Source organism: Epinephelus lanceolatus, chromosome 5, assembly GCF_041903045.1.
Source record: "Epinephelus lanceolatus isolate andai-2023 chromosome 5, ASM4190304v1, whole genome shotgun sequence".
In the NCBI taxonomy this organism is placed as follows: Eukaryota; Metazoa; Chordata; class Actinopteri; order Perciformes; family Serranidae; genus Epinephelus; species Epinephelus lanceolatus.
In genome coordinates, this window is record NC_135738.1 from 39,536,775 (window position 1) to 39,563,260 (window position 26,486).

The 26,486-nt window shown below is 41.9% G+C and overlaps 1 protein-coding gene across 1 annotated transcript; it reads left to right on the plus strand.

Moving 5' to 3' along the window:
* The first annotated feature begins 1,732 nt into the window (after positions 1–1,732).
* On the plus strand, positions 1,733–26,169 carry LOC117265508 (cytochrome P450 2D15-like). Its single transcript, XM_078168236.1, has 11 exons — positions 1,733–1,969; positions 3,721–3,883; positions 4,771–4,935; positions 6,229–6,389; positions 9,310–9,378; positions 10,062–10,166; positions 10,298–10,436; positions 12,062–12,147; positions 12,267–12,368; positions 25,221–25,362; positions 25,481–26,169. Exons 1-11 carry the CDS (start codon positions 1,808–1,810, stop codon positions 25,684–25,686), a joined length of 1,500 nt encoding a protein of 499 aa, XP_078024362.1. The 5' UTR covers positions 1,733–1,807; the 3' UTR covers positions 25,687–26,169.
* Positions 26,170–26,486: the final 317 nt, after the last annotated feature.

A 26,486-nucleotide genomic window follows, 5' to 3' on the forward strand; every position in this document is an offset into this window, starting at 1 on the left:
CTGGAGGACATATCGATCATACAGCTCTAAGTCTTTAGGGGATGAGGCTGATGATATTTATCTATCATTTATTTTAATGGCAACAAATCAACACCAAAACCAACCATGTGTTAATCTGTCTTCAGCTATTTTCTGACTTCCCCAGGCTGTCTGTGGCACTCAGACCCAAAGCCATTGGTTCCTACTGGAGATACGAATCTTTAAAAATAGGTCATGAATATATTTAAAGTACATGTTCAGTGACTGGGTAATAACAATTTCCCAAAACAGCATGGCACTGTGATTTTTAGTATTTGTTCCCAGGAGATAACAGTGCATTCACTGGGAACTATTTTGAGCTGTGAATTAATACATGTTTGGTGCTGTAATGAGTATTTCCAGCAGCAGGACAGTATATGTGGGACTGACTTAAAGAAATCTTTGTTCCTGTACTTACGGTGATAAAGGAACATGTCACTCAGTGCACCAATGTGGCACACTGATGTGTTTATAAGTTGGACAACAATAGAACATGCAGTTTGTTGATAATAAAAAAATATATGGAAGGAGCCTCTTGGTAGCTAAGTGGTTATAACCCACGCCACATTTCACCACAGTATCCTAGGTTCAATTCCAGCCTTGGGACCTTTGTTGCATGTTATACCGAACACTTTCTCTGCATTTCCATGCTATTCTGTCTTCTTTCAGTAAAGGTGAAAATACAAAGAAATAAAAACACAGAATATCAAAACAGGAACATCATAAAACACATTTTTATGAAACTGTACATACTACTCTCTAGCAAAGTATGTCATTGCCATGGTAACAAACATTATGCTTTTGAACAGTTCTGTAGACATATGGCAGGTGTATTCTTTTAATATTATTATAGGTCAAGAGCTTTAAAAGGTATTCTCATACATTGTTCAAGGGTATTTTAATGCAATACTTCAGTTTCCATACATTAGCAACACTTAAACTCCTTACAAGACAAGGACATTTCATGTAACATCTTGCCAACTGTGACTGGCGCTTATACAAGACTCTCCTCAGCCCAATCAATGTGAGCTTTGTCGTTAGCACTCTGTACCTTTTGACATCACCAAGCAAAGACACACACAGGTCAACTGTACGTTTTATATAATGTAAAGCATATATGACGTATTTTCCTGAATTCTTGTATATATACACATATATATATATATACATACATATATATATGTATATATGTATACATATATACATATATATATATATATATATATATATATATATATATATATATATATATATATATATATATATATATATGTATATATGTATACATATATATATATATATATATATATATATATATATATATATATATATATATATATATATATATAAACTCCAATATTATGCCAGCTGGATGCAGGCGGTGCATTCTTGGCTCCAGCACTTTAGTCTTTGTGTGAGAGGGAGTTCCTGCCTGTGAAAGTGACTTTTTCTTCCTCTATTGTATAAAGAATCTATTACAGATGTACAAATGAATATTTTTATTATTTTATCCTTCCTACAAAAATACTGTATTTGTATCCAAGAGAAAACTTAAAGCAAAAAAAAAACAAAAACATAAAGACATGGCTGGTGAGAAATATTTGGCAATTCTTTAAAATTTAAGTTGCTGAATAACTACGATGACCAGCCTCTTATCTATAAGCCAAAACAGTGTCAAACACTGCAGGCCACATGACTGTGCAAAGGTTGTGTGTGCTCATGGACAGCCAATATAATGTCAAAGTCAGAATATAAAGGAGCGTAAATCCATCAGACTCACAACTTCATCATGTCTGCATCTGTGGTTCTCCTCTTGGTGGCTCTTATGCTCTTCCTGCTCTTCTGTCAAACCCACAGGGCCAAAAACTTCCCTCCAGGCCCTCGACCCATCCCCATCTTTGGAAACCTGCTGCAACTCAATCTGGAGAGCCCCATCGCAGATCTGGAGAGGGTAAAGCTGAATTAATGTTACCAAGAGAACGTACTTGATTACTATGTTATTATGATGAATTCATGTACTGATTGATTGGTAAGATTTATAAACCTGAATGTGTTAAATTCTACAGTGACACAATCTTTTAATCTAAAAGTGGTCATTATTTTTGCATCTGTGTTTTTGCCACTGCAGTCAAGCCAGCCGTGGTTCGCTTTTGCATTTACGGTAATCGTAATGAAACAGCTCTGAAGAGCTGCTGGTAGTGACTGTGGGTCAGACTGCAGAGGACAAGTTCAAGGATATTTTGCCGAACTTTGACGTAGAATAAAAAACTTATTTTCCATAAGTAGTCCAAGATTCATACACCGCTGAACTTAGTACTTCCTAGACTACGTGCATGAATAATATGAAGTACTTTCACTGTGTACTTTTCGAGTAATCCTTTGTCAAAATCCTTAACAGATCACAAGATTAAGGATATTTCACCCAACTTTGACGTAGAATGAAAAACTTATTTTCCATAAGTAGTCCAAGATTCATACAGTACTGAACTTAGTACTCCCTAGACTACATGCATGAATAATATGAAGTACTTTTACTGTGTACTTTTCGAGTAATCCTGTGTCAGAATCCATTACAGAGGACAAGATTAACGATATTTCACCCAACTTTGACGTGGAATAAAAAGCTTATTTTCCATAAGAACCTGTATGTTAACACTGTATGTTTCTCAATATAACTATGACTCTATTTTTCTAGGTTTTAGATAGGGATCTAAAAAATAAGATCACTCATTCTAATTATTATCAAGATAATAATTAATTTATTTACAGTGGCCGAGGATTGTCCTGAATGAAGGTCACTCACCTCTCTCCAGGGGCGGACTGGCCATCTGGAGGTTCTGGAGAATCACAGAACGGCCGGTACTCCAGGACGGCCGGCGGCCGCCACGCAGTCATCACCGTTTTTGTTTTTTTTTTTTCCCTTTTTCTCCCTGATAATCTACTGTTCCACATCCAGTCCGCTAGGTGGCAGCCTTTAAATTGGATGCCAGCTGGCCCATAGATATCTATGAGCCGGCCGGCCGCCAATCAAACTGAAGAAGAAAGAAGCGCATACGTCACGCAAATCGAGCAGCCATGTGCAGCAGGTGCAGATGGGAGAGACAGCGTGAAAGATAACAATATGGATACTGGTATTAATCCAAAAAAATGGAAAGAAAAGGGTGGGGCTGAGAAGGTGAGGGAAAAAAACAAAGGCAATTAGAGAGTGAAGCCTCGATGAGTTATGATAAATCACAGTGTAAAGAGGCTGTAATTATACAGTTTAACTTGAATACTCACTGAGAAATAAACGACACAGTCCAGATGTCTCTCTGCTGAACAATACAATGCAGGTGACTGCCTGAAACACACAACAAGACATGGTATGAGTCTCATACCATGTCTTGTTGTGTTTCAGGCAGTCACCTGCATTGTATACACTCTATCTGCATTGTTGACTGTGTCGTTTATTTCTCAGTGAGTATTCTACACTATGCTCTTAACACAACATCTAGTCAACATCGGTGCTATTGCTATAATTTGGAAGGTATAGTATCATGTGTTAATATTTAAGTATTTTGACACCCGTGTCTGGGGCTGATGAGTTTCCGCGCACCGGTTGTTGTGGGCTGGACCGAGTCAAAGTCCAGGCCTGTTTTTTAGTCCCAGTCCGCCCCTGCCTCTGTCTCAGTAAATGTTTCCCTACTGTGTCTCTGCCCCCAGCTGGCCAAACGCTATGGTAACGTGTACAGCCTTTTCATTGGTCCCAGGCCTGTGGTGGTCATCAATGGGCTGCAGGCCTTGAAAGAAGCTCTGATCAACAAAGCTGATGACTTCTCTGGCAGACCACAAGACCAAATGGTTAATCATGCTGTAGTAGTGAAAGGTACAGAGCAAGTTTTGGCTTTTTGTCTATGCAGAGTGATTTTTCAATATGCTATACATTATTGCATTGTTACCTGAACATCATTGCAGACCAAGTAAACCCCCTCATGGAGACGGCACTTGTCGATGGCAGTGACCCCCCTGCAGAACAATGCATATGACACAGCACAGAAACTGCTCAGGAATGGCCCCAGGAACAGAACAAAGAGCTCAAAGCATCAACTTGGCCTCCAAATACCCCAGATCCCAATCTGATCGAACATTTGAGGGACATGCTGGTACCCCAGAGGTACCCCTGATCCAGGGTGGGTCCTTCTTGGACCAGACTTGGCTCTGACCTGTCAAGGCATGAACATAGGACCTCTGGGGCGTATCCTATAGTGTCTGGCACCAGGACGTTAGCTTCATATCTTTTGAGTCCTGAGGGTTGTGAGGTGGGCTAACAGCATGTCCCACAGATGTTTGATCAGACTGGGATTTGGGGTATTTGGAGGCTAGGTTGATGCCTTCCTCGGGCCACTCCTGAGCAGTTTTTGTGGTGTGGCATGGCGCATTGTCCTGCTGGGGGGCCACAGCTACTGGGGAGTGCCACTGCCATATGGGGGGGAACCTGGTCTGCACTGGTGTTAAGGTGGGTGGAGCATGTCTGGTGGCAACCACATGAATGTCAGAACCCAAGGTTTCCCAACAGAACATTGCATTGTAACAAGATAATCAGTGTTGTTCACGTCACCTGTCAGTGGTTTAATGTTTTGGCTGATCAGTGTATTTATATACTGTTAATAATAATGTTGATATCAGCTCTTGTCACTGAACCATCACTCAATGCATTTAAAAAATGTATTTGAAAGTGACTGCCATTTTCTAAATTGACATTTCTGAATGCAGCAAATGCTCCCGGAGTGGTTCTAGCAGATTATAACCCTGCCTGGAAACAGCAACGACGCTTTGGTCTGATGACCCTGAGAAACCTTGGTCTGGGGAAGCACTCAATGGAGCAGAGAATTCTGGGAGAGATACATCGCATTACAAAGATATTGGAGCAAAGTGTTGGTATGTCACAGGAACCCAGAGGTCAATGGGCCTCATTCACCAACCGTTTTTAAAGCTGCACGTTATAACTTTTATGAAAAATAACTTTTTGTCATATTTGCTGAAACTGTCACTATATTCTAAAAGAAGAACATGAGACAGATTGTCAGTAACAAAAAGGAGAAGTCAAGTAGTCAACTACCCCACTGTGAATTTTGAAGCTTCAATGTGTCTTAAAAACAGGGGTTGCTAACATGGCTAAATGAGACTAGAGAATGTCATCACACCAACCACAGCTTTACAGTGTTGTTATGGTGGTGAGGTTACTTCATGCAACTGTAGTGGAGGTATGAAAACACTTAGGAAAAAAAAATCTTGACCAAAGTAGTCATAATTCATGCATGAAAGGGCTAGGAGAGAATGCATCTTCCAGGACGATGTAGATCATGGTCAAGGTCACTGTACTCTCACAAAACATGACAAAATTTCACATATATGCTGATAGAATACAGTGATTAAGTTTCAACATTTTATTTTCAAAAGGTCAAAGGACGACTTCACTGTGACATCACAACGTTCTGCAAAAACACTTTTCTGGCCATTACTCAGCACTGTAACTGAGGAACAGAAGGGGAGTCAGATCAGATATTGATCAAAAATTGAATTGGTGACACTAATCTTGGGTGTCCACTTTGAAACTGTGTTAATTGTATAAATCTTGTATGCTTCCAGGTTGTTTAAGGAATTTGTAGCTTCTTTACAGCAACATTCATATTTAAAGCATCGTCTACTGTCATGACTACATATGAGTCTGGACAGACATGGATATACACTGAGACTGCAACTTGATTAGGACTCAGAGGCAAACCCCAAGGCGGCAATACAAGTTTTAAGTCTGAAGTCCAGTGCTTCACCCTCTTTAGACTTTTGCCTTAGTGTTCTTGACCTTTTCTTTTCAATTCCTGTGTGCGCACAGCCCTGCAGTGCCTTTTTATGGGTACTGGTGGGCCATTTCCCTAAGATGATAAGGAACAACTATGTGTTTTCAGTTCACAAGGACAAGGAGATTCATCATTACACGAACACGAAGTGTGCAAACAATACTGCAGTTTAAGAACACATCATGAATCTGACATTGAGTTTTCCTAGGACCTTTCTCAAAAAAAAAAAAAAAAAAAAAAAAAAACGTTGCTTGATATTGGTTAATGAACACCAGAAATTTTTTTTAAGTAACATTATGCTTGATTATATAATCAGTGTCTCTGTTTTTGTGAAGGCCGTGTCCAAGAATCTTTGCTCATATCATTTTTCCAGGTAAGACCATGAACCCCAACATGCTCTTTCACAATGCAGCCTCTAGCATCATCTGCCAAGTTCTGTTTGCTCAGCAGTTCGACTATGAAGATGAGTTCATGAAGTTTTTTGTCGGCCTTTTTCATGCCACCTCCAAAATAATCAATGGCCGCTGGGGTTTGGTGAGTAACATTTTCGACAACAAAGCCCCTATCCCTCTCACTCACTCCCCCTCCCTCACCTCACACACAAATACACTCCATGTAACCCCTTTGTTTTTCAGGTTTGTGAATACCTCAAGGCGCAGGCGCTTCTGGTTGTTGAACATGCTTGTATATATTCTAATGCTCTGCTCCATAACTCTGCAATGCTTCACCATGACACATCGGTTGACTGTAATACATACACTTAACAATTACATATACTCATGCAAATTCCACACAGATAGAAACTCACATAGAAACACACACAGATTATTCTCCATACCCACACTCAGTATGATAAAACCCCCACTTTGTCAATGTCACACCTAAACTTGGTTTCCTGGAATGTACATGGCATCCGCTCACAGGCGAAAAAAATTAAAGTGATGGACTTTGTCACAAAATTGAAAACAGATATTTTTCTCCTACAAGAAACCCACTTGCTAAAGTCAGAAGAAAAATCTCTTAAAGATCCAAATTTTAATCAAATTTTTTCAACCTGCTATAACAACAGACAAAGAGGTGTCTCTATCATGGTCCACAAGAGACTACCATTTACTTTAAACAGCACGGTAACAGACCCAGAAGGCCGCTACATCATTATTCAGGCAACAATCTTTAACAAATTATATACAATCGTTAATCTGTATGCCCCTAATAATGATGATCCAGCCTTCTTTCACACAATCTTCTCTCTACTATCTAACCTATCAGACAGCTCAACAACTATAATTGCAGGAGACTTTAACACAGTCCTAAATGCTTCATTAGACCGATCTAGTAACTCAGTACACACAAAGCAATCACAATCAGCTAAGGTAATACAGGAATATATGGATGATTTTGGGCTTGGCGATGGCTGGAGACTCAAATACCCATCGAAGAGGGAATATACTTTCTTCTCTCCTGTGCATCCCTCATTCTCAAGAATTGACTTTTTTCTCTTAAATAACTCCATCTCACAAAAAATTACCACAAAAATACACCCGATCATTATCAGCGACCATGCACCAATATCACTCAATCTGCAAATAGAAACCATCTATAAACAGCCTCCAACATGGCGCTTTAATATCTCTTTACTTAAAGACCCAGACTTTGACAAAATGGTGAGACGGGAGTGGGCAAACTTTCTTGAAGATAATGACTCTCCAAATTTATCTCCATCTTTAATATGGGAGGCTGGAAAGGCAGTAATCAGAGGAAAAATTATATCATACTCCTCCTACAAGAAGAAACAGGAATTGCAAGCAGAAAAAAACATTGAGGAAAAAATTAAACAACTAACACAGGAATATGCAAACAATCCAAGTGATCAAGTATGGACCCAATTACGGTGTACAAAATCGCAACTGGACAATATTCTATCAAAGAAAACTGAATTTATCATACAGCAACTAAGATATAATAATTTTGAACACAGTGACAAATCAGGAAAATTTTTGGCTAATGAGCTCCAACGCAATAAAGAAAAATCTCTGATACCAACAATCCAGGGGCCGACCGGAAATTACACACAATCTCCTCAGGAGATCCATCAGATTTTCTATTCTTTCTACCATAACTTATATTCAACAGTAAACAGTCCAAACCCAGAAGATATTCAGGCTTTTCTCGATAACCTAAATTTACCTCAGTTATCCACGGAGCACAGAAATATTTTAGATGCCCCCCTGACTATTAATGACCTGCAGAGCGCATTAGACAAAATGCCAACAGGTAAGGCTCCAAGTCCAGATGGCTTTCCTGCCGAATTTATAAAACTCCCCGGGGGCGGTGCCGGGCCCCCGTGCCTGGCTCCTTGGGTCGGGGGCGGTCCCTGGGTGCGTCCGTGGGTGGTGGTGGGGGCGGGCAGGTGGTCGGGGGTGGGTGGTGGTTGGGGGGGGTGGCGGCGGTCCGCGTTGGGCGATGGGTGGGCGGGTCCTCCTGCCCCGCCTGTCTGGGGTCTGTCTCTGGCTCTCTGGGGGTGCCGGCCATTGCCGCCCCAGGTCCTTGGGCCTGCGTGGTGTCCTGCGGCCTCTGCGGCTCCCTGGTCTTGGGGTCTGGGTGCTCCTGCGGTCTTGGGGTGCCATACCGCCCCCCTTCCCCCGCAGGGCTGGCCCTGGACCCTGGTGATGGTTTTCATAAACACATTGGGAGGGTTCAAATACACACATGCATGTTCGATACTTCAGCTCCGTGACGCATCGCAAAGAACCGATGGGATCACTCCAAAGGGGCCCACTTGCTTCTCAAACCTACCACACCGCGCTGGCAACTCTTCTCTGCAATCGGGCTTTCCCCCTCCACCAAGACTCTCACATTTTTGGTGTTCAGTATAGACTTCTCTTTTGTTTTTGTTTTCAGTACAGTATAGTAGACATGTATATGTTTATTTTCGATAATCTGCATGGAGCACAACCACCTCAAGGCCACAATACATCAGCTACACTGCCTGTTTCTCCCCTGTTTTTTTTGTTTGTTTGTTTATTTGTTTGTTTGTTTTTCCTCCTTCTTCTCCGCATGCACTGTTGCTATATAACTCAGGACTTAAGCACCTGCCCCCTCCCCCTTGCTTGTTTCCTTACTTTCCCCCTGACACACTTTGGTGTATCACGGCCCTCTCTGGCTCATATTAGGAAGTTTTTCCAATAAAGGCTGATAGGCTAGTCTCCAGGGAGGGTGGGTGACGGTCACAACCACGCATTATGGGTATAAAATACTTGACTGCAAGATTAACAGTGCATCAATCTTCACAAGAAGCCTACACCCTTTAGTGGTGCTAAGCTATGAAGACCAATGCAGACAAGTAGGGGAAAAAAAACAAAAACAAAGCCACTCAGTGACATAGCAACATAAATGCAGAGTTGGCAAAAGGAGCTTTCAACTTTGTAATTTTTCATTTTTCTCTCTTGTACAGATTTATGACTCTCTTCCCATGGTGCGCAGCCTGCCACTGCCCTTCCAGAAAGCTTTTAAGCTGTTCAGGGTATGTCTTGTAAAGTGTTCATTTTAAAATTGTGCAAACAAACATTACACCATTGTTTTTTATCACAGAGATAATTGACTATGGATTCAGTTGATGGGGTTGATAGGAAGGCTACCTGGTAGTTTCTGTAGTGAATGCCAAGGAATAACAAAATGACGTGCCAACCAGAGAGAATCAGTCTGCATTGCAGAAAACTTGCCCTGCTTAATGAAAGTAAGAGTCAAAAAGAAAGAATGATTGAAATTAGAAAAGATGAAACAGTCTACAGTCATGCCAACGACTCTGGCTGCTTTGAGACGTATGCTCATGCCAGAATGCTAACAAGCTCACAATGAAAAGCTTAATGTGTTATCTGAATGTTGTAACATGCTAACATAAGCTAATTAGCACTAAACACAAAGTACAGAACTTCAGATGCTACATTACATTGTTTATGTGTTACTGTATATGGCATGCTGAGAAATCATTTTCATCATTTGACCACTGTATCTTGCTGTAAATTGGTTTACACTGATTAGTATAGAATACAAAGAAACAAGTTGTGGCACTGGAAAACAAAACAATAAAATGGTGTTTAGACTTAAAGAAATCAAAACAAGAGCCCCTGAGAAATCCTCATCATTTATTTTAAAAAATGTTCCTAAAATTTGAACCTGTTTATTTAATTAACTTTTTCTCACCAGATTGCACATGAAAAACGTATGGAGATGTTGGCTGAGAACAAAAAGACTAGAGTTCCTGGTAAACCACGGCATTTCATAGACTGCTACCTGGATGAACTGGAGAAGGTGTGTGGGTCTCTTTTTTTAAAAGACAGAAATTCTGTTCAGCTGGTATGAACTGTGTTGTTGTTTACAGCTAACACATTTTCTTTGCTCTGATGGTGACATTTCTTTTTCTCTTTTGTCTGCCTGCAAAGAGAGGAGAAGATGCCTCGTCATTTTCTGAAGACCAGCTTTGTGCATTTCTTTTGGATCTTCACTTTGCGGGGACAGATACCACCGCCAACACCCTGCTCAGTGCCTTCCTATACCTAATGAATTATCCAGAGATACAGGGTATGTCTGTCTTATCATCTGTCCATCTCAACTTTATTTAGCTATGCTCCAAAGATTCAATGCGTTCTCATTCCAAACTCATCAAATACCACCGCTTTGTCATTGATCTGGGCATTAGATACCAATGCACAAAGGCACGTCAAATACTAGTGCTATGTCAGTGGACATGAAACGCAAGTGCCGTCAGTAACATTGTAACATAAGAAGCTGGAAAATTCCTACAGGATGGGCGGGTTGGAGAGGATCAGGAGGGGAGGTTCAACAAACCCCAGACTTTCTTCAGGGAGCCTGCTATTCACTTCTCATATGAATATTGAGCCAGACCATGATTTTTTTTTTTTCTGAACCAATCCACATGCTTTTGTTACACAAACAAAAAAGGGGGGTACAGTTCCTGTAAAAACAGAAGTGTATTTTGAGTAGACACAATGCAACGTAACAATCATTAACTGATACAGCGTCATGAAACATCAAGAACAGATGCAGGAGGATACCTAGCGCATCATATGTAGATGTGAGATTCCACAGACAAAGCTGCTATATTTGACAAGTTGGAGTGAGAACGCATTGAGAAATTGGTGGTTTCCCAAAGAAGTATCCCATTGACAGTGATGATCTCCTTAACTTTTCCTCTGGTGCCACTATGAGGCAGACATTCCTCGTTTTGATTAAAATATGTCAACAACTAGGATATGATTGAATTGCCATGAAATTTGGTTGACACATTCATGGTCCCCAGAGGATGAATTGTCATAATGTGACCTTTCATCTAGCACCATCATCAGGTTTGTATTTTAACTTTTCCAATACTTTGGTTTATAACCAAATACCTGCAAAACATCCCCATCTGCCTTAGCTGTGCTTTTGCTTTTTAGCAAATGTAAGCAGTCTAACACGCCAATCTAAGATGGTCAACACAATATCAATTGTACTTGATAACCATCAGCATGTTAGCATATTGACAAAACAAAACAAAGCTCAGTACAGGCTCACAGAATGGCTGTAGACCCTCCGCCAAAACATTAGAATAAATGTTGGTCTTGTACGTTTCTGCAAACCATGGACACGTCAAATTTGTATATTAGTATGTAGCAGATGCGCTGAAAGTTTGTTTATTTACATTTCAACAACAATGGTTAATGGAGGTTATGTTTAGGCACAAAAATGACTTGGATATGGTTCGGAAAATATCAGGTTTTGGCTTAAAATACCTGGTTTCCTGATAAAAAAACAACTGCCTTTGTGGCACTATCCCTTTACCTCTGCATGGCAACGTCACTTTATAAATGTTGAAATTATACTCATGAAACATACAAATATGAGGTTGGGGTTGGCAATGTGGTTTACAATGCCAACATTTTGGTTTGACTTTTCCTCTTTTTAAAGCTCTTTTAAACATACTTGTCACATTTCATTTTGGTCACGCGGACAACTAACCACACTAGTATGTGATGAACTATCTCTACACAGTTTAAAAGACACTTTTCTTTTTAATCAGCTGACACAGTTAAGGCTTCCATAAAACACATGAACTGGAAAAAATCTTGCATGGCTCTCTCTCTCTGTGAACAGCCTCATTCTTTGTTTCCCTCTGCCCGTGCTGTCTTTCTCTCTGTGTTACTCAGAGCGTTGTCAGCAGGAAATTGACAACATTCTGGATGGGAAAGATGAGCCCAGTTTTGAAGACAGACACCAGATGCCCTATGTGCAGGTATAAGGGTTACTTTAATAGTGCTGTGAAGTGTAACATCTATATATCTGAAAATCTTATATATCTGAGATGTTACAGTGCTAAAGTGTGATGCTTTAATAGTTCCCTCTTTTATGCAGGCTGTTATTCATGAGATCCAGAGAACGGCTGACACTGTTCCTCTCGCTGTTTTCCACTCCACCACCAACGACACAGAGTTAATGGGATACTCCATCCCCAGGGTATGTAGAAAATAATGTATGTCATAAAAATGTAGAAAAGGCTTTATGTCAGAGCATTATCCCTCTTAGCACTGACAGACGAGATTTACCAGGGAGGAAACAGTTGAGAAGGAAGAAGATAATGTTGTTACAAGTTTCTCTGTGAAACACTATTCGAACCACAGCACTTAATGTTGAATTCAGGTGGGGAGCCACCTGTATAAAATTTCTAAAAAAAAAAAAAAAAACAAAGAAAAAAAAAATTAATAAACAATAAACAGCCGTTAAAACAACATCAACATCATGTGTCGGCGTCTGTAGCTGCCTGTCTGTGCTCTCCCTAACCTGCGATTTTAAACTGATTTATTTTAGCTCTGGAGTGACTTTTAAGCTATCTGCTTGGACATCAGTTGTTTTTATTTTTGTTTTTATTTATCTCATTTAATCGGACGTTATTTTAATCACTGGATGTCCAAGCATTAGGGGTTTTAACAGCCAGACACGGCCTGCTTGACAGGTGGGAAAGCTTCCGCCAGCATAGCCTATATATGGCTACATCTATGCACGCCGATGTGGACCCCCAGCTTGTAAAAGCAGACAAAAAGATTTCTGACCTGAAAGAGGACATTCGCCGGCTCTCTGGTGAGCTAAACATCAAATCCTCCACGCTGACCGCCCTCCAGGTGGTGGCTCATGAACAGTCGCTCCAGATCGCCTCACTCACGGCGGCCCTCCAGGACACGGTGCACTGGGATCCCAGCGCTTGGCCTCCACCGTCCTCCAGCTCAACACCGAGTCGCCGGTTGTCTTGGGTGGAGGTGGTCGGCAGGGGTAAAAGAGGCCCTGGCTGTGCTGCCTCACCTCCGCGCCTCAGCCTGTCAAACCGCTACAGCGCCCTGGCATCGGACGGAGATCCAGACGCTGCCGCTGCGGCTCCTTCCCCGCCGACCGGTGCTGTTCCAGCCGCTCCCCGCTTGGAGGAGTCGGCCTCGGCGTCTAACGGTGCTGTGGCTCCCTCTCGGCCGGCCGGTGGTACACCTGCAGAGCCCTGCCCGGATGGATCCGCGTCTTCCTCGCTGGCACCTGTGGACCGGAGTGCCGCGACTGCAGGACCCGACCATCGACTCCCATCCCGGACATCGGCTTCCGCGGCGCGTCGGAGGCTCCTAAAGGAAGCTGTACGGAGACGCTCCGGGGGACTCCTCTCCCACAGCCGGGATGGCGCTGCTCCTGCCGGGGCCGGGACCGGGACCACCGAGTCGCCGCCGCTCCTGCCCCCCCAGTCACGCAGCGTGGACCGTCCGCCTGCCTCATGTGTATGGCGGGTGGATAGTGCCACGGTAATCCTACCGCAGGAGACTCTCGTGTGACATCAACGTCTGAACTGGCTGACTTACTCCGTCGCCAGTGCAAGTCGTCGTTGATAAGTACGTCGCCACACCTACGCCGTCGCCAGTGATTTTATTTTTTGTTATGTGACATAGAACATGACAATCAAACTGTTTCTAAAATTTAGTTAATTGTTATTTGACACTCAAAAACAAGAAAACATTGTGTTTCAATTTTATTTTTTGTATTTCAAAACGAAAATAGAATAAACCAATGATTTTTGATTTTTAATTCCCATTCATCAAAAGAAAATCCAATGACCAAAAGATACACTGACCCCGGTTGCCCCCCGTCATGAGGCCATGCACGTCTAATTACACAGTGCCAGTAGAGTAAAACTGCGAGTGTTTGTTGGTGCGTGAGGGAAAAAGCAGTGCGCGTGGGAATTTATTTATGAAAAACCGTCTAAACTATTAATTTTTTTTCAAATTCTAGAGCTAACACATGGAAACGAGCGCTGACTGGTTTGGGAGAAGAGAGGGAAAGACCAATACTTGATTTAAAAACAAATCAGACAAGAAAAAAAGTTGGAGGTTCTTTGTGTTTGCCTCTCGCCATGAGAAGTGCCTCAACTGAATACATACATCATGGTCAAAAGAGTAATATAACAATACAGGACACTTTTGAGGCCCTAAACTGTGGAGCCTGTGGCTTAATAATTTAATCTAACTTTGTTAACCCCAGTCAGTCGAACCAGTTGTGATCGATAACAGCAAGAGCCTTTATTTGGCCTTGATAGAAGAGATATGTGACAAGGTAATCTATATTCTCTTGCTCCTCTGATCCTGTCAAGTGTGTTTTGTTTTCTCATTAAACAAGATAAATCTTATTTCAAGAGGATGAGCTTTGTTATCCTGAGAGAGCAACATTCACACATCTTATGTAAGCCTTGATTTTAGGTAATATCAATCTGGCATATAAAGGGTTAAAACCCTGAATATGATGATGGAGATGATTTTATGATCAAGACTGAATGTGAAAATATATATATATATATATATATATTTTATTCATATTTATGAATATACACAAAAATATATATGAAGGCATAAAAGGGGATGCACTTTGTTTTAATTCAAACTTTATCTAGTTAAAGTAATTGTGTGAAAATATGTTCATGTTTTAGGGTCAAACTTCTTCAGAAAGGCAAAATACTGAAAAGGTTAACAGAGTTTTAGAGAGGTGCTGGAGAAACAGAAGCAGAGCTGGGGCCTCTGCTAATTAACGACCCATCAACTCAGCAGCCAATCAGTGTGAGTGAGTGTGGCTGCATGTTCCCAAGGTGCAGACCTCCAGCGTGAGGCTGCTTCCGGTGCAGGCTCCACTCTCAGGCTGCCTCCAGTGTCAGGCCGCTCGGGACAGGAAGTGCACGCAAGAAACTTCAAAATAAAATCATGTAGACATTTTTGGAGGAAACGGCTTTGTCGTTGATTTATATTTAATTAAACAACAATGTAACGCGAGTCTGTCAGCAACTTTATTGCATTACATTAACTGTCAGAATGGGGTATAGGCCTAAACTCTGTCCATATTTAAGTTCATAGGAAAATATTTAACTTGTTGACTGGACAGTTGGAGCCTCTCTTCCAGTCTTTGTCCAAAAAAAAAAAAACACCTCTCATATTTACCATTGAATAGTTTAACAGTAGGCCTAATGTACCTAAATAAGATATTTTTGAACAATTGAACACAAGAAAGCTGATGCACCTGCTCAAAGGCTTATACATAGCCTATGTAAACTTTACAGTAGGCTAATCTCAGCACACATAGAGGGCAAGAGTAGTTATTTGAAACCATCAACCAACATATTAATGTAATTAATCTAAGATTGTTTTTATTGCCTCAGCATTTCATGTAGTCTATAACATTTATTAAATAGGTCTACATTATTTTGTCTATTGCATGTTTCCACCTGATTCTTTTATATGATATACTTATTAATGGTACACAAATAAAATAAAATAAAATATACCGGACTGAAAAAAAAAAAAAGAAACACAGCAGGACTCGAACCCGTGCCGCTCCAGTAAAAATTGCAATGGGTATTTGTTGCAGAACTCCTACCAAGTGAGCTATTGAAGTAACTGCAATTTTGCAGTTTGTAAAAAGTACCATACAGTAGTAAGCTGCACAAAGCACCGTCAGCGCATAGACAAGTCTTTATGTGCTTAACGGTCCCGTGAAAAACGATGAAAAACGATTCATAACCGGACCCAGACAGGACGTGAAAAGTGGACGTGTCCAGCCAAAAGAGAAGTCTTGGTCACCCTAAGTTAAAACTGGATTTTAAAATGCACTAACCTACCTGTGTTCTTCATGGTATAATGAAAATAAAGTATTAGGTCGGTATCAGGTGTTGATTAAATAGGAAATGAAAACACACAAAATAACAAAATTTAATTCTGTTGCCTTTTATTCAACAATTGTCCTCCACCTTCGGTCGACACAGCCAGGTGTCTGGTTTGTGAGCAGGAAGATAACTCCTTACTAATTTATCCTTGATGGTGGGGGCCCTTCTAAAACTGATACCCGGCGGTTCAGGGAATACCTCTTGTAAAGAAGGGTCACTCTCAATGATATCCCAGTTTTTCTTTATAATGTGTTTGATCTGGACAGCTTCTTTGCTGTAGCGAGTGACAAAATAGGGTTTCTGAACTTGTTCCTGTTTAGGTTTAGAGCTGAGCAAATCCCTCCTCTCCAGTGATAAAGCTCTATTATGAGCCTGAGTAAGAAGCTCAGATTTATACCCTCGCTGTCTAAAACGCTGCTGCATGTCCATGGACTGATTTAAAAAATCCTGATCAGAATCACATATACGTCTTAATCTTTGCATTTGTCCATAAGGGATATTCTTAATGAGCAACGGGGGGTGAAAACTGTCTGCATGCAATACAGTGTTGCGGTCAGTTTTCTTTCTAAAAATGGAGGTGTGCAAGTACCCTTGGTCATCTTAAATAAAATACTTATATATATATTAAGTATTAAGTATTTTTGCATTGTGGTATTGATACTTTTGATCTGAGTAGCCTACTTCTTCCAACACTCAACACTGTAACTACAACAATCATTGAACAATGGCACCATCTAGTGGATAAGATCCGCAATAGACGTTCCCATGGAAACATTGTTAAATTTGGACATGGACTTTTAAATTTTGCAATTTTGAAAGCAGGGCACAGCTTAGACACACTGTCGAAGACTGACCGTCAAAACCGGTTTGTGTGAGTAGCCTGTACCAGTGAGGCATTAAAGATATCAGAAGGAGTGTTGCTGGCTTCTTGTTCTTTTTACACAGCTTAGGCCTAGTCTATTCAGCGCAATTTCAATGCTGCAACTGCTCAAAAGAAAAACAAAAAGTGAATCCAAAGGATGAGCATAGTACAGGCTATGCACTGTACTCTGTAGTTCCCAATATACACGAAAATAAAGACATGTTAACATATAAAACATGTAAGCTATTGAAAGACTTGAATTCACTCAATTAAGTTGGGGAAAGTCACACTGACGATGGCGTACAAGGGGATCGACGTACTTCCAACTTTATTGAAAGTTGGAACAACAACAAACAATTCAGTCATTCCAGCTCACGTTTCCGTACAATAGAGTTACACATATATGACAGCATAACAAGAGTTAAACAAAAGAGAGAACAATCGAATTAACAATAAAAAATAAATAAATTTCTTGGTGACAGACCTCGTAATCCCATGAGAATTGTAATTATAATTGTTGTGACAGATTATTGGTTGAAAATTTCTGAGTGTATAGGCCGTATTTGTAATTAACTTCAGACAAGGGCACGTACTTTGGTGACGACGTACTTAGTGACGACGTGTGTTTCAGACGTACATAGTAGGCGTATATTTTTGTTAGTAATTCTAACATACGCCGTCGTCACGTCGCCGTCGATACACGTTCTTTCAATGCACTCGCCGTGAGGTCGCCACCGGTCTCTCATCTGCTGTCCCATTCACTCCCATTCAAAAATCCACACAGTCAGGCGGTGACGGAAGGGGAGGTTGCTCCTTCTCCTTCTCCTGGTAATCCTTGCATTGGCACTATCCACCCGCCATACATGTGAGTCACCCAATCCCCATCGTGTTCCTCTTCGTCCTCTTTTCCCTCCTTCCACCATGTTGTTTGGAGACAGCATCATCAGGAATATTCGTTTTTTCAACACCACAACTCACTGCTTTCCTGGAGCCACAGTTCCGGTCATCGTTGACAAACTTCCAGAACTGCTTCATTCACTCCCTTCCTCCATAAATTGGCTGATTTTCCATTTGGGCTCAAATGACACGGCCCGCCGGCAATCAGAGTAGACAAAAATGGATTTTGTTGCTCTTTTTAACCTTTTAAAAAACTGTGGTAGGTCTTTATCAGCGGTCCCCTGCCAACACTGTCCCGTGGGGCAGAACGCTTCAGTCGGCTACTCTCCCTCAATTCATGGGTCCAGGCTGCCTGTAGCACCTATGGATTCACTTTTATCGACAATTTTAACTTATTTTGGAATCGGTCCTCTTTTTTCAGGGCTGACGGGCTTCACCCGAGCAGGCTGGGCAGCCGCATGTTAGCGGCTAACATTCAGCACGCTGTTCAGTGTGCCCCATGTGACTGACGTACATTGGAAGCACACGCCCCCCTGGTTTCCTCTTTGGTTCATCCCCAACCCACTCCCACATCCACATCCATCCCAGTCAGAATTTCAAACAGATTTAACAGAACAACTTCACCATGGACCAATAGCAACCCCAAAAACTTAGTTCCCCTCACACCTGCTCCACACTCACCACATTGTGATGATGAGCGCGCGTTCGGCACAGACATTAACCTGGCCGTGCTGAACGTGCACTCTCTTTTAAATAAAACTTTTATCATAAATGACCTGATTTTAGATAACAAGTTGGACAGTATTCTTTTAACAGAGACATGGCTTGGCACTGACGCACCTGTTGTTCTCACCGAGGCATGCCCATCAAATTTTAATTTTTTATTTTCTACTAGGGGGGGTAAAAAAGGAGGCGGAACTGCTTCAGTCACTAAAAATTCGCTGCACTCTACTGAAGTTTCTTTTAACAGCTACTCATCATTTGAGTATCATGCCTTTGTTTTTGGCAGCCCTCCTATTCTTTGTATCATAGTTTACAGACCACCCCACCTCTTTTATCACTGATTTTTCAGAACTATTAACAATCATACACACCACCTATAACAGAATTTTAATAACTGGTGATTTTAATTTACATGTTGATAATACCTCGGATCCAATGTCCAGAGAATTTTTAAACCTTTTAACCTGCATGGATTTTAAACAGCACATCACACAGCCGACTCACAACAGAGGACACACCCTGGACCTGGTCATAACCTATGGCCTGTCCACTGGTGTGTCCTCTGTTGTTGACCTGGCTGTGTCTGACCACTACTGTGTGTATTTTAACATCACCAGTTTTAGCCATCAGGAGGCCCCGGTGAGAACGGTGAGGAAACGCTACCTAACTTCTGAAGTGGCTGCAAATTTTATCGAGATTTTACAGAGCACTCCTGCTGAAATTTTACCTGCACCCTGTGATTTTATTGTGGACAATTTTAACAGTAAATTAAAGTCAACACTTGACTCAGTGGCTCCACTTTTAACCAAAATCAGAAAAACAAAACCTACACCCCCGTGGAGAAATGATAACATCAAAAGACTGAAAAGAAAATGCAGGAGTGCAGAGAGGAGGTGGAGAAAAACCAAACTGACAGTTCATTTTGAAATATTATGCGAACAACTCAAAACCTACAATAAAACAGTCACCAGCACCAATTTTAATAAACCATCCAACATATCAACAGATGCCCTCTGCGAGGACTTTGCAGACCACTTCAGAAGTAAAATCGATGATATCAGGTCCAGTCTTTTATCCCAACGGAATGTAATTTTTAACACACCTGGATCATTGCTTTTACCTGAGGAAACACTGGAGAGTTTTGTCCTGGTTGATGCAAGGACACTTGGTCGAGTTTTCTCTCAGGTAAACCCAACAACTTGCCTTTTAGATCCGATTCCCACATCACTTTTAAAGACATTCTATGGATTCTTTGAGGAACAGATTTTAAATATAGTGAATTACTCTCTTCAGACGGGTGTCTTCCCCACTGCCTTCAAAACGGCGGTGGTGAAGCCCCTTCTGAAGAAGAGTAATTTAGATCCCAACATTTTTAATAATTACCGACCTGTATCCAACTTACCGTTTTTAAGTAAGATTTTAGAAAAACTGGTTTTTAACCAAGTAAATGATTTTTTAAAAAGAAACAGTATTTTAGAGAAATATCAATCTGGTTTTAGGATGAACCACAGTACAGAGACAGCCCTTTTAAAGATTTTAAATGATATCAGGTTTAATGTTGATTCACAAAAACTCACAGTCTTGGTACTACTGGATCTAAGTGCCACCTTTGATACAGTAGATCACCACATTTTATTAAACAGACTCAGAAACCTGGTGGGCCTCTCTGGTACTGTTTTTAACTGGTTCAGCTCTTATCTCACAGATCGTTGTTTCTTTGTAAGTATGGATACATGTTCTTCCAGAACGCATGAAATTAGGTGTGGGGTGCCCCAAGGGTCAATTTTAGGTCCAATTCTTTTTAATCTATACATGCTTCCCCTTGGGGACGTCATCAGGAGGCACGGCATCAGCTTCCACAGTTACGCAGATGACACACAGCTGTACATCGCCGTGTCTCCTGATGACACAGGGCCAATTGATACTCTTTTTAACTGCATTTTAGATATCAAGTCATGGATGGCAGTGAACTTCCTGCAGCTCAACCAGGACAAAACAGAGGTTTTAATTATTGGTCCTGAAGGCCAGAGAGAGAAACTTTTACCAAAACTACAAGATTTTAAACCTTCACAGTGTGTAAAGAACCTGGGCGTCATTTTTGACTCTGAGCTTAGTTTTATTCCACACATCAAAAATGTAACAAAGACAGGTTTTTATCATCTTAAGAATATAGCCAGAGTGCACCCATTTCTCTCTCAGGCTAACACGGAGGTGCTGATGCATGCTTTTATCTCTTGTCGTTTTACTGTAATGCCCTGCTGTCTGTTCTTCCCAAAAAGACCATCTCTAATCTGCAGCTACTCCAAAACTCAGCCGCACGAGTGCTGACGAGGACCAGAGGGCAGGAGCACATTTCACCAGTTTTACAATCGCTGCATTGGCTCCCCATGTGTTTCAGGATCGATTTTAAGGTTCTTTTATTAGTTTTTAAATGTCTTAACGGTCTTGGGCCATCTTATTTATCTGACCTGCTTTTATCATATCAACCCTCGTGGATCCTGAGGTCCTCCGGCACCGGCCTTTTAATTGTTCCAAGAGTTAGAACAAAAACCCACGGGGAGGCTGCATTCAGCCATTATGGCCCACACTTATGGAACAGCCTGCCGGAGAGCATCAGGACTGCAGAGACTGCTGATGTTTTCAAGACTCACCTTTTTAATTTGGCTTTTAACTGATTTCTTTTACTCTTTTAATTCTTCTATTATATGTTCTTTTTACTTTCTAATGCTTTTAAATTATTTATTTTTAAATCTTTACGCATTTTAGTCTCTAAATCTTAATTTATTTATTTATTATTATTATTAATATTATTTGAATCTTTAACTCTTTAATTTTTCCTAATCTCCACACCATGTGTGGAGTCCACCCCGGTCTGTCTAGTCGGGGTGGACTCTGTGGTGGCGCTCCCTGTGGCTGTGGGCTGTAGCACCTCTCAGTGTGGATGGCTCCCCATAGGTGGTTCTTTCCTCACCTGGTTCCTCAGTGCCCAGCCATGTTATTGACTATATTGACTGTGTGTGTGTGTGTGTGTGTGTTTATATGTGGGGGTGGGAGGGTGGGTTTTCAATATGCATGTATTATTTTTGTTTGTTTTTATTCTGTGAAGCACTTTGTGCTGCATTTTTAATGTATGAAAAGTGCTATACAAATAAAGTTTGATTGATTGATTGATTGATCATCCTGTTCAGCTTCAATAAAATGTTAAAAGCAGGACATAGTGAATATACTGTATGATAGTGTCACTAAAAATTTGGCCACTTCATCATGCTGAACTTCAGAGTAAAATCAAGAGTTTAAGCTTTAATTGGTATAATAAAATATTGGTTTGCTATGTGCCCATGAGCCTCCGCCCCATATTCATCACAACTTTCTAAAATGTATTTTTAAAAAATAAATAAATAAATAGAACAATAATAATAATAATAATTTTAAAGACCATTTGTGTAAAAGTTAGTTATTTTAACATTAAATGTGGCACAAGGATTTTGTGCCAACACTGGAATCAAGTGCTGTTGCAGTAGAAGTATGTACAGTGGCCGACACGGCAAATGTGCTGCAACAAGCCCAAAGCATTTTCATTAGAGGAAACATGCTGCAGCTTAAGAATGATGCCAATTCAGAAACATGTACAAAAATACAAAACAAATACAATAGAAATGTGCTGCAAAAAGGCTGAAAAAAGGTGCTTCATAAAGCAAATACATTAACAGCAAACATACTGCAAATACAGAAACAATACAAAGTCATAAACACTCAAACCCTGAAAACAAATGCAACAGAAAAACGTTGCATTTCCAGTCAACACAGTGGAAGTTCTCCAGGCCTCTAGACAGAGCACTAAGGGGAACAGCTTGATTTTCAACTCGAGTGGGAGGGACCAGACGAGAGTTGGTGCTTCTCAAAGTCAAGGAAGGATCCTTTCAAGGCTGAAGGACTGTTCCAATGTCAAGGATCCTTTGAATTCTACCGAGGATCAAGTCCTAGAGAATTATCAAGGATGCATATGTTTATCCTCAGTGAGTAGTAAGCACCCCAAATTCTTTGCCCTTGATTTGCCTGAATTGAAGGGCCCCTTCAGTGACACACACCTGGGCACTCGCTAGTCTGTTCTAATGTATGTTCCCCGAATGAATTCAGGGGGTATTGTTTGGAGTCACTGACTTGTTGTCTCTGATAGTCTGATAATGACTGATAAGGTCTGTGGGTCTCCGGAAGCAGCTGACGGGTACCGGCGGGCCAAGCGGAGCGCAGCGGCGGCAGTCGAGGCAAAAACTTGGGCGTGGGAGGAGTTCGGTGAGGCCATGGAGGAAGATTATCGATCGGCTCCAAAGAGGTTCTGGCAAACCGTCCGGCGCCTCAGGGGGGGAAGGCGGCAACTTGCTCACACTGTTTACAGTGGGGGCGGGGAGCTGCTGACGTCAACTGGGGACATTGTCGGGCGGTGGAAGGAATACTTTGAGGAGCTCCTCAATCCCACCAACACGTATTCCAGTGAGGAAACAGACCCGGGGGTCTCGGGGGCGGGTCGTCCAATTTCTGGGGCAGAAGTTGCTGAGGTAGTGAAACAGCTCTGAGGCGGCGGAGCCCCGGGGGTGGATGAGATTCGTCCTGGATATCTCAAGGCTCTGGATGTTGTAGGGCTGTCCTGGCTGACACGCCTCTGCAACATTGCGTGGACATCGGGGGCAGTGCCTCTGGAGTGGCAGACCGGGGTGGTGGTCCCCATTTTCAAGAAAGGGGACCAGAGGGTGTGTTCCAACTACAGGGGATCACACTCCTCAGCCTACCCAGTAAGGTCTACTCGAGGGTGCTGGAGAAGAGGGTCCGGTCAATAGTTGAACCTCAGATTGAGGAGGAGCAATGTGGTTTTCGTCCCGGACGTGGAACCGTGGACCAGCTCTTTACCCTCGCCAGGGTGCTGGAGGGGGCATGGGAGTTTGCCCAACTAGTCCACATGTGTTTTGTGGATTTGGAGAAGGCTTACGACCGTGTCCCCAGGGGCATCCTGTGGGGGGTGCTCCGGGAGTATGGGGTTGGTGGCCCCTTGCTAAGGGCCATCCAGTCCCTGTACCGAAGGAGCATGAGTCTGGTTCGCGTGGCTGGCAGTAAGTCGGACCTGTTCCCGGTGAGGGTTGGACTCCGCCAGGGCTGCCCTTTGTCACCGGTTCTGTTCATAACTTTTATGGACAGAATTTCTAGGCGCAGCCGAGTGGTGGAGGGTGTCAGGTTCGGTGATGGGAGGATCTCATCCCTGCTTTTTGCGGATGACGTGGTCCTCCTAGCTCCATCGAACAGTGACCTCCAGCTCTCGCTGGGGTGGTTCGCAGCCGAGTGTGAAGCGGCTGGGATGAGAATCAGCACCTCCAAGTCTGAGACCGTGGTCCTCAGCCGGAAAAGGGTGGATTGCCCACTCCAGGTCAGGGGGGAGGTCCTTCCTCAGGTGGAGGAGTTTAAGTATCTCGGGATCTTGTTCACGAGTGAGGGTAGGATGGAGCGGGAGATTGACAGGCGGATTGGGGCGGCGTCAGCAGTGATGCAGGCGCTTAACCGGTCCATTGTGGTGAAGAGGGAACTTTGCCAGAAAGCGAAGCTCTCAATTTACCGGTCGATCTACGTTCCAACCCTCACCTATGGTCACGAGCTCTGGGTAGTGACCGAAAGAATGAGATCGTGAGTACAAGCGGCCAAAATGAGTTTCCTCCGCAGGGTGGCTGGGCTCAGCCTTAGGGATAGGGTGAGGAGCTCAGACATCCGGGAGGGACTCGGAGTAGAGCCGCTGCTCCTCCACATCGAGAGGAGCCAGTTGAGGTGGTTCAGGCATCTGGTAAGAATGCCTTCCGGACGCCTCCCTTGGGAGGTGTTTCGGGCATGTCCAACCGGGAGGAGACCTTGGGGCCGCCCCAGAACACGCTGGAGGGACTACATCACCCGGCTGGCCTGGGAACGCCTCGGGGTTCCCGCGGAAGAGCTGATGGAAGTGGCTGGGGAGAGGACTGTCTGGGCTTCTTTGCTGAGGCTGCTGCCACCGCGACCCAGACCCAGATAAGCGGAGGACGACGAGTACGAGTATGAGTACGAGTACGAGTACGATTGATAAGTTCTGTCAGTGGCGCAATCATGTAATTATTATGAGGGGATACTTTATTGCGAGATGGTATTATTGCATAGTATTTTGGCAGTTAACAAATTAAACACATTGTCAGGTAACATTCTACTGATACATTCAGTATCACCGTTTTGAGACTTGCCAGATATATTAATCAACAACATCTCATCATTAGTTTAAAAAGAAAAGCATTATATTTACCCAAAATGCAATTGCTGCTACAAATAAGTGTGATATAAACGTACTTTCTGGGAGACAAGGTTAGGTTATATGAAAACCGCTTAAGAGGGGAAAACCTCACATAAACAATCACAAAAAAAAAAAAATCAGACTTATTCTGTAATTGTTATGATTTAGTTGTAAAGTCTTTGATACCTTTCTGCTACTGGAATGTTGTGAGTATGGCTGTGTGAGTTTGTTAAAGCGTGGGAGCATGGAAAAGCGCATTCACAGTAAAAGAAAAGCTAAAGTTATGTGTTTACATTTTAATAGACCTCTTTTTTTGTTTTTTTTTTTGTTTTTTGTAATTTTGGTATTGTTCTATAGGGAACAATTATCATCCCCAACCTGTCCTCAGTGCTGACTGAGGAGGGACAGTGGAAATCCCCCTATGAATTCAACCCTGAAAACTTCCTCAATGACCAGGGAGAGTTTGTGAAGCCAGAGGCCTTTATGCCTTTCTCTATAGGTGAGTGAAGTGATTATCAATTTCATAGATAGTTTGAAATCACGACTGGAATGTTTGATCGGAGAAATATCACTAAGTTATAAAAAACATATATATATGGAGGTGTTTTAATCTGCAGGTCCACGTACCTGTCTCGGAGAGGGTCTGGCTCGAATGGAACTTTATCTCATTATGGTGTCACTGCTGAGGAGGTTCAAGTTCATCTGGCCTGAGGATGCAGGAAAGCCAGACTTCACACCTGTTTATGGGACAACCCAGACCCCCAAACCATACCGCATGAAGATCGAACTCAGAAAAACTATCCCAAGACAAAAGTCATCTTAATCATGAAATTAGCTTATTGAAACATCATTCAAAATACAGCTTTGCAGCATTAATCCCTTTTGGTTAAAGCAGACTATCAATATTTTTATATGAACAATGAATCAAATGACGATATGTATTTGAAAGGGCTCACTTGTGAAGACAAACCCATAGCTCCCCTCAGAATAAGGAATAAGAAGGAAGGAATATGAAAACAATTTCCATAAACTACACCATGGCCTTTACTGAAAGCAACAAAGCTGCTTATTGTAGTGTTGTGTACAGTTTGTAAATCATACGGTGGTATTATGTGTATCAATTGAAACTCTAAACTGTGAATCCTAAGATTTTCTACTTTCCACTTTGAAATGACCCAACAGACTTTCAGCCATTTTATGATTATCATAAAACATATTTCTCAGTACTCCCTTGTTGCTATTGTAAAATTTCAGTTTTACAATTATGTAAATTTTGTATCAAATAAATAAGTTTTGCAACATCAAACCATGTGTCATTTTGTCACCTTCTGATTAACAGAGGGTGCTGCTGTAGGAAAGAATGGATATTCCTCAATAAAATCATTAATGGTCTAGGGGAAAATTAATTTGTCTAATAAAATCAATGAAAATCTGCCCCTTAGATTTTGATATAATTTGTTTACAAGTGGAAATTTTGACCTGATGATGGCACTAAAGGAAAGGCCATGGAGTCACTGAAATCACCATGATTCAGTCTCTGGGAGCTGTAGATATCCACAGCAAATTTATGGAATTTTGTGTCATAATTTTCAGTGGGGAGGAATTTTACCTGAATATTTCCAT

What these genes read in the sequence shown, in the direction of transcription:
- LOC117265508 (XM_078168236.1), top strand. Translation starts at nt 1,808, where the DNA reads ATGTCTGCATCTGTGGTTCTCCTCTTGGTGGCTCTTATGCTCTTCCTG. An exon ending in TCAATGGCCGCTGGGGTTTG is followed by an intron (nt 6,390 to 9,309) that starts GTGAGTAACATT and finishes TCTCTTGTACAG; the next exon opens with ATTTATGACTCTCTTCCCAT. An exon ending in GAATTATCCAGAGATACAGG is followed by an intron (nt 10,437 to 12,061) that starts GTATGTCTGTCT and finishes TGTGTTACTCAG; the next exon opens with AGCGTTGTCAGCAGGAAATT.